The following is a 13458-nucleotide window of genomic DNA, read 5'->3' on the forward strand; positions in this document are numbered from 1 at the left end:
TTTTCATACATTATTTCTGGTGCTTCCCAACATCCCTTTGGGATGGACATTCAGGGTCAAGAGGAGGCCGTGACAGCTGAAGCAGTGGTCTGCAGTTAGGGCTGGAGTGACCAAATTGAGCAAAACAAACTAACAAGCAAACAGAAACAAAACAATAATAAAAATAAAAATAAAAATAAAACAAAGCAAAACAATCAAAGCTGAAAAATAACTCCACCGAAACAGAAAGCTCGTTAAACTGAGCAATATTTGGGGCATACTTATATTAAGAAAATTGTTCTTTCTGAAATTTCAATTTAACTGGGCACCATGTATTGTGTGGGACATCTCTACACTCAGTGCCTATGCCTCTTTCAAAACTTAGACTTGTAGCTGTCATTCTCTTGCCTTCCTATGATCTCCCAGTAACCGGACAGCTTCAGCTCCTGCCCACGTTCTTCTTCTCCATTACTTGAGTAGCCATTATCCTCAGAAAGAGCCTCTTCTGTATATTAGAATCTTCTTGCACTTCCTTTTTTCTCCTGTCCTAATCCCCTTTTGGCGGCATGGATTATTTATTAGGTCAGGCTGGTCGAAAAACACAATCAAACACTTATTCGGTACTTTCAGTGGGCCAGCACTCATTATGTCATTTATTTTTCACAAGACCCTTGGGGGTAGGTACCATATCTTAGGAACCTACATAGGATTCTTTCCATTGTGAGATGGAGAAACAGAGGTTTAGGGAGCTTGAGAGATTTTCCGAGATCCCACAAGTTGGAAGCCCCAAAGCTGGGATTCGAATGGGGCTGTCTGACTACAGAGCCTTCGTTCTTAACTAGCATGCTGGGAAACAAGATGGCACTAAGAGCCTTGGGGCTTTGCTGTTCAAGTTCTCCAGCTTGTTTGAGTTGGCTTTCTGAAGCTCCTGGGATTTGGAACGGCCATTGGATAAACCTCTTCTATGCCATGTAGGTGGCCTGGAAGATTAAAAATGTTGACAATATAACAATCCATAAGATGCATATGTATTTTTGGAAACATTATTTTTAACCCTGAAAAAAAAAAAGAAGTGCCACCCACAAGGCTCTTGAAGAAAGACTTCAGCAGCCATTGCCTGTCAAGTAAACACCAAATCGACCCAGGGACAATGTTCTTTAAACACATTTGCTGAGGCTAAGGGGCAAATAGTTTATGCTGATTCTGGAGAACCGGTCAGAAATATAATGTGTCAAAGAAGGGTTTTTTCAAGTGTTCCATATCTTTTTTGGTATAAGCTGCCCTGTGCTTTAGCAGTCTGTAAATATTTGTGCAATTAATATGTGCTGGCAAACGTCTCAAGAGGAAAGTAGGCTTCTAATACCAAGCAAAATTGCAATTAGCAACACAAAAGAAAAAGACTTTGTCTCTTTCATCTCAGTGCTTAAAAAACTGTCAGCACTTAATAGAGCTGGAAGCTTCAGGAAAGATAATTTGTGAAAGCTCATTTTCCTAAGCTTTTGAGTTGGTCCTATATTTGAGTATAAAAAACATTCACTTGAGAATTAATTTTTCCTTCCCTACATAACAGTAATCTAGTTAGTATTAATTATGAAAGGTGTTTGTAGAGAAAGGTTCCTTTAAAAATGTCAGTAACATTGTTAAAGGGAGCATTTTGCATTGTTTTATCGACAAGGTATTAGAGGAGCAGAAAAACATGAGTGGCCCTTCTTGTCTAGAAACAATTGCCTTAGTGATTAGAGAGGAAAAGGAAAGTACTGTGCCTGCTGACACCAGCTGAAGAAGAAGCCAGTGCCTCTGGACCCATTCGTGGCAAGCTGTCTGCTGGTCCTCTCCACCCTAATACTTCACAGACTTCCTCAAAAGTTGCCCTGGGCTTGACACTCCTGTTCAGACTCTGGAAGTTCCTGAGCAAAATTACTCTAGTTCTGAGCACATTTGTGCCTTGAATCCTTTGCCATTAAAACTGGGGGTAGGATGGCTAATCAAGTATTATGGACTGAGTGTTTATGTCCCCCCCAAAATTCATGTTGAAATCCTAATCCCCAATGGAATGGTATTAGGAAGTGGGGCCTTTGGGAGATGAATAGGTCATGAGGGTGGAACCCTCCTGAATAGGATTAGTGCCCTTATGAAAAAAAAGACCCCAGAGAGCTCCCTCATCCTTTCTGCCATGTGAGGACACAACAAAAAATGAAGTCTAAGATTCAGAACACAGACTCTTGCCAGACACCAAATCTACCAACACCTTGATTTTGGACTTCTCGGCCTCCAGGACTGTGAGAAATAAACATTTGTTGTTTAAGCCATCTAGTCCATGGTAATTTGTTATAGCAGCCCAAATTGATTAAGACTTGGGGTCTGTGAGTAGCCAATGCATTGCTGGCCCTTTGGTGGTCTTTTCCAGCTATTTAATTAAATCACACTTAGCTCACACTCATGCTGATGTGCAAGGGAGCCCCCTGATATCAGTATAAAGCATGTTGTTTTAGGACCACCTACATCAGAATCTTCAGGTAGGTTTGTTAAATGTGTAGATTACTGGCCTTTGCCCCAGAAATACTGAATTACAATGGGGTGAGGTGGGGCACAGGAATCTGCTTTAAAAGATCCTCCAGGATTCTCAGGCACTCTCAAGCCTGAGTTTCACCAGAGTAAAAGAACCATCTTCTATCTACTGACCTTCCTTTCCTTTTCTCTGCTGCCTCCTTTCAGCCTTGTCAGGAGGCTGAAATAGAAGAGGATTCAATATTTTCTCTGGGAATCCTTTTCTGAACCTCCAAGCAGAGGGATCCTCCCTCATCTATGTACACATAACTCCGTTTCAGCCACTATTGTACTAGAGTAATGTGTTTACCTCCTCTGGGAACAGCAACATTTCTTGGTCCTCTTTTAAGCCCCACGCCAACACGACACCTGGCACTTAGTAGGTACATACATCCACCCTTGGTGTTATCCCTGCATTTCTGAGAGGCCTTGCTTTGAAAGGCATAGACTATAAACAGTCCTTGAAGCAGAAAAAGTGAGTGGAGGGGTTCAGTGAAGCTTCTTCTGTTCTTACCCTTTCCATAAGCTTTATGTTATCGTCATCGTCATCGTCATCGTCATCATCATCATCATCATCATCATCATCTTTGATGCCTACATTTTGAGTATTTTATGCTGGGTATTGTGCTCAGCACTGCACATATATTATCTCATTAAACTTCACAATGTTACTAACCTCATATGTTGATGGGGAAACTGAAGAATCACCTAAGGTTTGCTTGGTATTAAATGGTCAAATGGAAGGCAGACCCAAAGTTCTAAGTACTAATGGTTAAAACACCTCTGCTATCTCTAGATCCTGAAATAAAAGTTTGAGGCTGTGCTGATTGAGGTACGCCTTAAACAACTTAAACTGAAACTAGCAGTTTAGACCAAACCTATCAGACCATTTATACTTCCTTCTCTTTCCCAAATCTTTCCTCAAACTCATGCCATCAACTTGATTCAGACCATCAAAGCTTAAGAAATGCCCAGGCTTCTATATCTGAAGCCATAATCCCATGTGCCTTCCAAATTTAAACCCTTTGGCATGGTTTGGCTTCATATGCTTAAAACAAATTTATTAGAAAATAGCAGTACCATAAATATTTATAGTGCTGGGTAAATCAAAAGTGACATCAAAGCCAACTCATCATATTTGGCTTTTGTTTTCAAATGTTGATCATGTACTTTTAGTGGGTTGTTCATGCTTGAAGCTGCAAGCTAATGAGTTTCCTTGGCCACATCAGTACTGTGGTGGTGGCTGGAGCCTTCCAAGTGTGTTCTTGGTGTGTTTGTGTTAATGATTTATGAATCAAAAAGTTACTTGCTATTTGATCCAAAACAAAGTCCTGAGGTCTATCAAAAGGGTGATCTATAGACTGAGGGCCCACTGGCAGGGAGAGAAAATAATTGTGTGTCCACTGGGCTCAAAAGATGGGTGAAAAGAGACAAACTTTGTGGCTTCAATGCATAACTGCTCCTGCCGCCAATGCAAACATGAAAAGAATGGCTCCCTTAATCCTGTTCTGTTTATGAAGACATTTTAAAGGCTGCAATTCACATTCTCAGACGCTTTGAGAACATAAAAACAATCCTATTATATCACTCAGCAGAAGGCTCATTTAAAATGGAGGGTATGAAGGACATCATGTGGTTTTACAAGAGGATTTGCTCAAGGTTAAGAGATGCTTCAAGATATGTCTTCTGTGAAAGCTCCAAAATATGTATGTTCTTTCGCTAATTCTTTCTAGGCATAAACTTGATCAGCTCCAGGTTCAGTGCAGAAGGGAGACAAAAATGTATAAACAAGTGATTCTTGCCCTCCAGACTGAGCTTCTCAAAGTGTAACGTGGACATGGACGCTCTGGGGATCTGGTTAACATGCGGATTCTTGAGTAGGTCCTGGGCGGGATGGGGGGGCGGTACCTGAGAGTCTGCATTTCTGCCAAGCTCCCAGGGGATGCTGTTGTCACTGTGCACACCTGGTGTTGCAAGATATTTAGAAGGCAAACAGCATGAAAGAGCCCTTCGATCTGAATATCTTTGAAGAAATGTTAAGAATCACATTCCTTCAGAAATTAGTGACACCTGGGCTAATGCTATGTGCCTCCCCGTGCCTCGTGACACAGGTGAACTGCTGGCCAGATGTCTGCTGGAAAAGGGCCTGAAAGATGAAAGTGAGATGGAATGGTGTGCTCCTGGGAACTCAAAAGGCAATCTTTGGTGGCTAGAGTAGCTGGACAAAAGATTTCAGGGGACACACTGCAAGACTGGACCAAATAAAGGACTTGTCGATCAGTGTGTGTGACCTGTCAGTGGATATCATTTTCTTTCTCACAGAGAGGCCCTGGTTCCCTTAAAGTTGTAAACCACACGAATACACTGAACCCTAGCACTTTATTTTGAGGCCTATTTTGGGCAATTTATAAACCTAATAGGCTTGATGGCTTACAGAAACTTGCTTAGAGATGCTTGTTGATTCTTGATTCATAAATGTCACTTAAATTTTGAACATTTGGTATATTTTAGATGGCAAGAAACCAGGGACAAGTCTAATAAACTGGACCTAAATTCGTTTTCCTTTCGAAAGATACTTTTATACCATCTGATTGTGCTGCCAAACTGATAAATGGAAGCCCATCACAGTTTTATAAGTTGATTAACCCTTTATGTGAAGTTTCAGCTTCCTATGTGATTACATTTTGTTTCGCTAGTGTTCTAGCTTCAAAAGAAATGTTAATTATATTTTGTGTTGAGGTCGAGTCTTATCCTGTTTTTTAATTTCCCACTGCCATAAAACACTTCAGAAGGAAAGCAAACTAAGCAGATTAGGAATTAGGCAATCAATTTTAATCAATAAATATGAACAATTGTTTGTTAACCAGTTTTTAAGCAGCCTAAAATAGTCATTTATCAAGAATTCAAAAGATAACATTTTTTTATGCAAAAAATTTTGCCATAAACTTTCCCTCACTTAGAGAATTAGAGGTAATACAAAATTTACTTAGAATAAGGCTTGGAATCTAAAAAGTTCCAGGTATACCTCAAAGCTAAAACAGATTATTTTGCACACAGTGGGCAATACGTAGATTATCTGACAACTAAATGAATGACTGAATGGAGGGAATGCTGAACATCAAGGAATATGATTACTTCTGTTCACATTATGGGCAGGCTTACATCATCTTGTTCCTCCCTGCCTCGCTCTCTCTTGCTTTGCTCTTGTAATTCTCAGGGTCCTTGTCAGCTGGCTTCCAGGGAGGGCTGGAAGAAGGTGCTGGAAGAAGACTCGAGGGCAAAAGGAGAAGTGAAGACAGGGTATTTCTCCATGTCCGAGTCAGCTGGTGTTACCCCATCTCAGGCAGTGGCTTTGTCCCTGCCACGGCTCCATTTTCTCTAACTCCTCAGTGGTCCTAGCTCCTACCAAGCAGCCCCCACCATGGTCCCAACTACTGTGGAGGACCGCAGCTTCTGAACTCAGGGAACCGCACCTCCTCACAGCCCTAGGTGTTAACGGTTTTCATTTATTTGGCTTTGGCTTCTCTCCCATCACCTAATGTGAGTCAATTTCCTCTATTAAATTCCCTCTATTGAAATACTTAGAATGGTTTCCGTTTTCTTGACTGGATCCTGACTGATACATATTAAAATTGTTAAATTATTTCCCCCTCTAACTTATCTGAGAATTACGGCATGAGAATCTGCCCTAAGCCACTGAAAAATCCCTCACACCACACGTTATACCCATTTTCTGCAACAGAAGAGAATGAGTACCCCCTTGGTTGTGTTTTGTCAAGCAGTAGGACTCTCTTTGCCAGGTACGAATGTGACTGACTGTCTACCAACATCGCCACCAATCACAGTGGACACAGCCACGAGTCATCTGCAGAGGTCATTTTTGTTGTATGTACTGTGACAAGAAGAAAAAAATACAAACAAAAAAAATCATAAGAGAAAATTACAAAGTTATCAAATAGATAACACTATAAAAAAAAAAAAGTCTCTGAAGATTCATAGAACATAAGACAGCACCAGGAATTTCTTTCCCCTTGAATCAATAAATTTTCCTGAAATTAAAATCCTTTAGAATTTCTGGGTATTTCGAGAGCATTAAAAAAAAAAATCTGATTCATCAATAAATGATCCAGTGCTTTTCGGCTACCATGCACCCCTGGAACGGTTATTTGCAGAAGTAGAGTTCCTTGGTGAGCATGGAGACCACACACGGGATCTGCTTCTTCTCATGGAAATGCGGGTCATCGGACTGAGACTCGAAGTGCCTGGCCACCCTGCCGTTCACTCTGGTGAGGATCTGCAAGATCTCCAGGCTCTTCCCATGTTCGTTCAGGATGGAGCAGAGGGCTTGCACAAACCAGGAGCCACTTCCCGGGTTCCTCCACGAGTAATAGCCTTCAACAGGAGAGGAAGGAGAAGATCGAATCAGCTGACCCGGCCGCGGCTCCACTCACCACTAAGAATGAACTTTTGGTGTTTGGGGCTTCCACGCATGCTTTTCTGAAATTATTTCACTCTCTTCAGCATGCAAGTCCCTAATGAGGATTATGCTGGTGTGCTCGCAGAGCAAACATGTTAGATTCAGAGGGTTGCGTGAAGATAAGCTCAATAAACGCTTTGGGGTTCCGGCATGGATACATGTCAGATACCTAAGTGAGCGTGAGACGAGTTGGCGCATGGAGCTTTCCAAAGGCAATGCTGGGGAATCACTCCGTAACTATAGAACTTATTACCCTTTGGGGTGACTGCTACTTCCTAATCTAAGCCTCGAGAGGGAAGTTTGCAGGGGGCCGCAAAGAAGTTTGAGATGCATTCCTGCTGGTAAGGGAGAACTAGAGGCTGGTTCCTGCTGGAGAAATACAGAAGCAAGAGCTGGCTGACAAATAGGCCTTAGGGGCGGAGCCAGGAGAGCCCACTGCCCTGGGAGGGCCAGCACTCGGGCGTGAGGGGTGTGTTTCTCATGGACCACACATTGTCCACGGTGGAGGAAGCTGGCTCTGTTTGCCCTGGGTCCTGGCCAGCAGGGTTTCTTAAAGGTGCAATGAAACCTCAGTAAAAAAGAGGCTGGACAAGCACCCTAGAGAGTGGCCAGCACTGAAGGAAGAAATCACAGCGCACAACCAGGAATGGAGATGCAAATCCGAAGGCCAAGGAGGAGTGGGACCCTGGTCACCTGCGGACTTGTAAAAACGCCCAAGAGGAAAGTACCAGTTTTAACTATCTCAATTCCAGTGCACAAGAAGCTAGGTGACCATGGGACCTTAATTTGCCTCCTTCCCTCTCTGCTTTCCTTTCCTCTTTGACCTCGGGAGGATTTAAAAAGAAAGAGATCTGGCAAGTGAGGGAGGCTGTGAGGAAACCGCAGGGTCAAGCCAAGGCCCCTTAGCGCCTTGGCGGGGCAGCAGGGCTGATCTGGAACTGGGAGAAATATACAGGCAGGTCAGGTTTGGGGTTTTAGTAACTATCTCAGACTGGGCAACCTGGCTATAGTACAGTGACTGTTTGTGACTTTAAAAGTGACCACGATATTGTCTAATATCTTAGCACGAGCAGCATGGCTAAGGACCCGCTGGTGTTTTTAGCTGGGGGAAGGAAGATCCCATCATCCCCATGCCCCAGTTTAAAAGGACAGTGCGAAACGAAAAGCTGTATTTGGTTTACACGATGAAGCGTGCTGCTTCCTCCCACGGCCAATCGGTCACACTGGTTTGATGAGATTTGGGGCATCATATTATCATTTACAACAATCAGTTCCCCTGGGTTTGTGTTCTCTAACCCCTGTCCTACGTGGTCTCTGAGGTAACTATTCTAACAGGCAAATCTTATCCTGTGACTCTTGTACCTAAAATAGTTCCCTTGCACTCTATACCAGGGGAAGTTCAGGCTGCTTAGCACAGCACACCGGGCCCATCACAGTGGAGCTCCCTGCCTACTCATCCAGGTTTAAACTGTGCCAATGCCCTGTCACACCTTGTGCTGTAATCCCTGTCTCTGTCATGTGAGGACACAGCCATCCACAAACCAGGAAGAAGCCCCTCATCAGAAACCAAACTGGCCAGTGCCATGATCTGGAACCTCTCAGCCTCCAGAACTGTGAGAAACAATTTTCTGGTGTGTAAGCCCCCCAGTCTGTGTTTTGTTTTCTTATAGCAGCCTGAGCCGACTAGCACACCTGTGGTCCAGCCTGGTGAGTTGTGCCAGTGCTCTGGGCAGCTGACCCCTTGGTATGCTGCCTGGTAAGCCATCTCCCTCCCCACTGTTGTTGGAGTTACGGCAGCTCGTTTTTAGAAAAGCCTCTCTCGCCTGCCTCCTGAGAATCTACCCTTCTTCCTTTACCTACCCCAGACCCTGCTCAGGGCCCCTATACCTTACCGCTGGGTCTGTTCAAATAGATGCCCCCATGACACCACCTCCCTCTGAAGAGCAGGAAGACCAAATTATTTCCTTACATCTTAAAACTTGTGAAGAAATCATTCTCACAAAATCCCATCTGTAGATCCTGCCAGAGATGATTTTCCAAATATGCTGCTAATCTATTTACTAATACCTTTGTATCAAGCACTTGACAGGCCACTACTACAGCTGAGAGAATTCCACTTGGGTGATGGTTTTTACCCCAAAGGAAGGCCTTTCATTGAACCGACTCAGGCAAGCACAGAGCTTGATGAATAATGAGCAGGCCTGCTCATTACTGGCTCTTCCTGGTACCTGTTTATAGCCTGCAGTGTAAAAGAATCTGGTCTGAGCTATCGCTCTATTCCGTACCAAAATCTCTATGTGACCCTGAACACAACACTTATGCTCACCTGAGCTTTTTTTTTTTTTAATTTATAAAAGGACAGCAATAACACCTTTCCTAACTACCTACAGTTATTATAGGGATGATATAGAGGTAAAAGACATGAAAAACACTCTGTAAATTTAAAGTAATATAAAAAGGCTTGTTCTTATAATTACCAATGATACTGGTAATAATAAATGACAGAATTCTACTTTCTTGGAGAGAAAAGTAAATAGATCCCTGGATGGCCCCCAGAGATGTCCACATTCTAACCAGCTCTGAAGCTGGAGGAAGGGGGCCATAAGCCAAGGAATGCAGGAGGCTCTAATGTGCCGGAAAAAGCAAGGATGTGGATTTTCACCCCTAGAGCCTCCAGGAAGAATGCAGCCCTGCCAACCCGATTTGGAATTCTGACCTCCAGACCCGTACGATCACGTATTTGTACGTGTTCAGTCAGCCACTATGTTTGCGGTAATTTATCACTGCGGCATTTTGATGGTAGAATGGTGTGATCCAGTTAGCAGATGACAGATTTGATACCTGGAACTGTGGAGTAGGCGAAGAGAAAGTCGGCCTCCACTGGGATCTTGTATCGAGGATTGGCATCTGTGTCATTGATAGGACCTGAGTCGGCCTGGATCCCATCATCAAGCTCTGTCCCCCGGCATGCCTAAATGTCAAAGCAGACGTCACTCCACGGAGTTGGGAACAGAAATGTATGTGCTGTTCACTGCTGTGTCCCAGTGCCTGGAACTGTGCTTGGCATATATTAGGGGTTTGATGGTAATCTGATGAATGACCAAGTGAATGAATGCTGAACTGAATTCGTCAGCCAAGCCAGTAAAAGTACTGTAATGTCTTAAAAAAACCTTCATGATCTGTGATCTGAAGCAAATACAGACGCCAAGTGTTTAGAGGTAGAAAACAAAACCCAAATTTGTACAGCCCAGCTGAAGCGGCACATGGATTTGTAAAAATGATGCAATCCAAGTCACTCTGTGATCTTTTCCCATTTTCAAGTGTACTGGCTTTGAAAGGGGATTACCTGAATGAAGAAGAGTTTGGGTTTCTCTAAAAGTGTCTTGCATTTGTCCCCCCTAAAATGGACCGTCAAGTCCTTTATTGCTATCTTGTCGTCTGTTCCATAAATTAAGTTTTCTTCTCCGTGGCTTAATAAGATGCAGGCGAAGCAGGCTGCATTTCTGTGGTCTTCTTCAGAAGCTGCAAGCAAGGGATTTGAACATTGAAAAGTTAAAACATGAGTCCCGTGGGACCTCAGGAGTCTTTAAAAGAGGAGAGACCCTTCTGGAGAGAAGGACCAGTGGAGAGCAATTAGAGGAAAGGAATTCTAGAATTCTCACTCAAGTCTGAAACCAGAAAGGAGTTGCCTCATGAGGAAGTGAGCCCCAGGTGTGGGAGCGGTTCGAGAAGCTGCTGGGAAACAGCATTTTAGGGTGCTGATGGGGCGGCCCTGCTGTTTGTTGGGTCTGTGACACTGGGCAAATTCCTTTGGCATTCGGTGTGTTGGTTTCCTTGTCTACAAAATGGAAACAATATACTTATTAAATGAGTTAATATTTGTAAGGCGGGCCATGTAGTAAGTGTCATGCAAGGACTTGTTAAAGAAAATAAAACATCATGCTAAGCGAAATGAGCCAGTCACTGAAGGACAAACACTTGAATATGTCTACTTAATGATGAACCTAGAGGAGTCACATTCACAGAGGCAGAAAGCAGAATGGTGGCTGCCAGGGTCTTGGAGGAGGGAGTGAAGCGGTTCTGAGGTTTATGGGGATTATTCTTCTCTACCTGCCACCAGGGAAAAGTTTATCCTTAAACTCTGTTCTGGGAAGAATAATATAGATTTTTTTTTTTTTTACCTCCCTAGGAGTTAGCCTTTTGAAATTGAGACCATTCTGTAGATATAGAACCTATTTTTCTTGCTGTCATGTGAGCTTATTTAAAGGGAGAGATCTAAGTTTCCTGAACTAGAACTCCTACCCCAGAGACAGGTATGGAGTGGGCTGGAGAAAGAAAAGGCTTCCATGCTGTAATCTCTGTGTCCTGGGAGAGGGTACTTCCAAGACCAGCTGGGACCCTGTGCCTCTTGGGAGCAGGAAAAAGAGAGAGAGAGGAGAGGGTGGGCACCCACCTTGTTTTAGCAGATTTTGCATCTTGGCACAAGAACAGTCATTATGTACGACCACGTCGAAACCCAGGTTTCGGAAACACTTGAAAAGAGCCTCGGCATCTTTGTCCGTTCCGTTCCGGACGCCCATACCTGTGGGCATCAAGCACCGTCCATGATGAGTAATCCCTGGCTGAGCACTGTGCACTGGCATCAACCAGTCAGGTGCCAAGTGCAGCTAAGAGCTAACCCTCAGCTCCAGTCAAGGCCAAATAGTTCCCCTCGATTCTTAGCCCTTTGCTCCAAGTCCCACATCAGCTAATGCACACAGGGGGATCTCAGACTGAAAGTCTCTGATTTCTCTGCATCCTTTTCTCCTGGACATGAGAATACCATCCATGGAGAGGCTGTCTGCCACAGCGAATGGGCACAGCACTCTCTGCTGAATGTCTGATACAAGTCTTAACACAAGCTGAAGAAACTGGAAGGGAACAGGTCATGTCCCAAATACCTACCTGTCGATCTGTCGAAGTTCTTGTTGTTTATTATGATGCATTTGCCCACCTTCTCAAAATTCATGTTATACTGATATGTAGGCACTTGGTCCCGGGTGGTCTTGACTGGCTTCTCAGAGGCATTTTTCTTCTTACTGGGGAAATATAAAGCCAGTCAGTAGCTATGGAAGAAGTTTGGACAATAACGGCCTCTTGAATTTACTAGCATAAAAGGGGCGCCCAGGAAGGCTGTAATATCTGTGAAGAAAAGATCAGGCGTAGACAGATGGCTCTGTTTAATTGTCACATTTAATAGGAACATGAATCTTAATTTCATTGGTTGCCAGAGAAATGCAAATTAGAATCCTACTGTGAGACCAGAATGGCTACAATGTGTTGGTGACCATGCACAGCACCTAGAATTGTCACATATCGTTAGTGAGAGCCTACTTTGTACATGCATTGCAAAAAACTGCGGAATCTACTAAAACTGAACCTAAACATATCTTATGACAGAGCAATTCTGCACTTGGGGATATACCCCGAAGTGAGCAAATGTGTTTTACCGAAAGACAGCTCCACACATGTGCACGGCCCCAAACAGGAAAGAGTCCAAATGTCCAGTTGCGGTAGCAAAGATACATTTTAAAATTTTTATATAAGGCAACACTAGGTAACCATGAGAATAAACAAGCCATGACAACACAAAGCCCCATGAATGAATCTCTCACAAGAGCAATACTGAGTGAAATAACCAATACGCAAACAGAGAACTATAGTCGGACTTACTTTTTATATATAAAGTTCAAGAAAATACCTGGTATTAGAAGCTGGGAGGTGGCTTTCTTGATGGTGGGAGGGTTAGCGACTAGAAGGGACTTTAGGGACTTTCTTGGATGCTGGTTATACTTTGTTGTTCTGGATATGGGTGCTGGTTACGTGGGTGTGTCAGTTAATGAAAAGTCATTAGTGTGTCCTCTTTTCTCAGTGGATGTTATAATTTAATTACATGTAGAGGGAAAAAAGGAACAGCAATTTAAAAAAGAAAAGCAGATCCTTTCCAATCTCCAGATGCTGACGTCCAGGTTACCAAAAGTCTAGCACCTAAGCACTGAGGTATTACTGAGAAAACGGAGGAAAAAAATGTCAAATGTGAGTGCCGAGAAGCCTTGCTAGTCATCCACTTGAATGTAAATTCCATGGAAGAAGAGATTTCTAAAATCTGTTCTGAAAAAATCATTGAATCCCCAGCACCTAGAACAATGCCTGGCACGGAAGTTGCTCAATATGTATTTGCTATAAAGTACAGACCAATATCCCTCGAGAAAATGCAAAATGCAAAAATCCTTAAGAGAATATCAGCAGTTGAATTCAGCAATCTAAAAACGAGATTATAAACCACGGCCGAGTGTGACTGATCCAAGGAATATGAGGTTGGTTTAATAGCCAAAAAGCAATGAGTGTAATCCATCATATTAATAAAGGAAAAAACCATATGATCAATTTGATATACGTGGAAAAAGCATTTGACA

General features: G+C 43.2%; 1 protein-coding gene across 6 annotated transcripts in view; it reads right to left on the reverse strand.

Moving 5' to 3' along the window:
• Positions 1 to 5336: 5336 nt before the first annotated feature.
• Positions 5337 to 13458, reverse strand: part of CASP7 (caspase 7) — a 29049-nt gene continuing 20927 nt past the window's right edge. For all 6 annotated transcript variants that reach the window (XM_039871168.1, XM_039871165.1, XM_039871167.1 and 3 more), the window contains 5 exons: positions 11948 to 12081; positions 11457 to 11585; positions 10350 to 10525; positions 9845 to 9974; positions 5337 to 6918 (listed from right to left, as the gene is read on the reverse strand). In XM_039871168.1, coding sequence (XP_039727102.1) covers positions 6689 to 6918; positions 9845 to 9974; positions 10350 to 10525; positions 11457 to 11585; positions 11948 to 12081 — 799 coding nt within the window. In that variant the 3' untranslated portion in view covers positions 5337 to 6688. The remainder of the gene's footprint in view (positions 6919 to 9844; positions 9975 to 10349; positions 10526 to 11456; positions 11586 to 11947; positions 12082 to 13458) is intronic.

Source organism: Pteropus medius, unplaced genomic scaffold, assembly GCF_902729225.1.
Source record: "Pteropus medius unplaced genomic scaffold, Ma_sr-lr_union100, whole genome shotgun sequence".
In the NCBI taxonomy this organism is placed as follows: Eukaryota; Metazoa; Chordata; class Mammalia; order Chiroptera; family Pteropodidae; genus Pteropus; species Pteropus medius.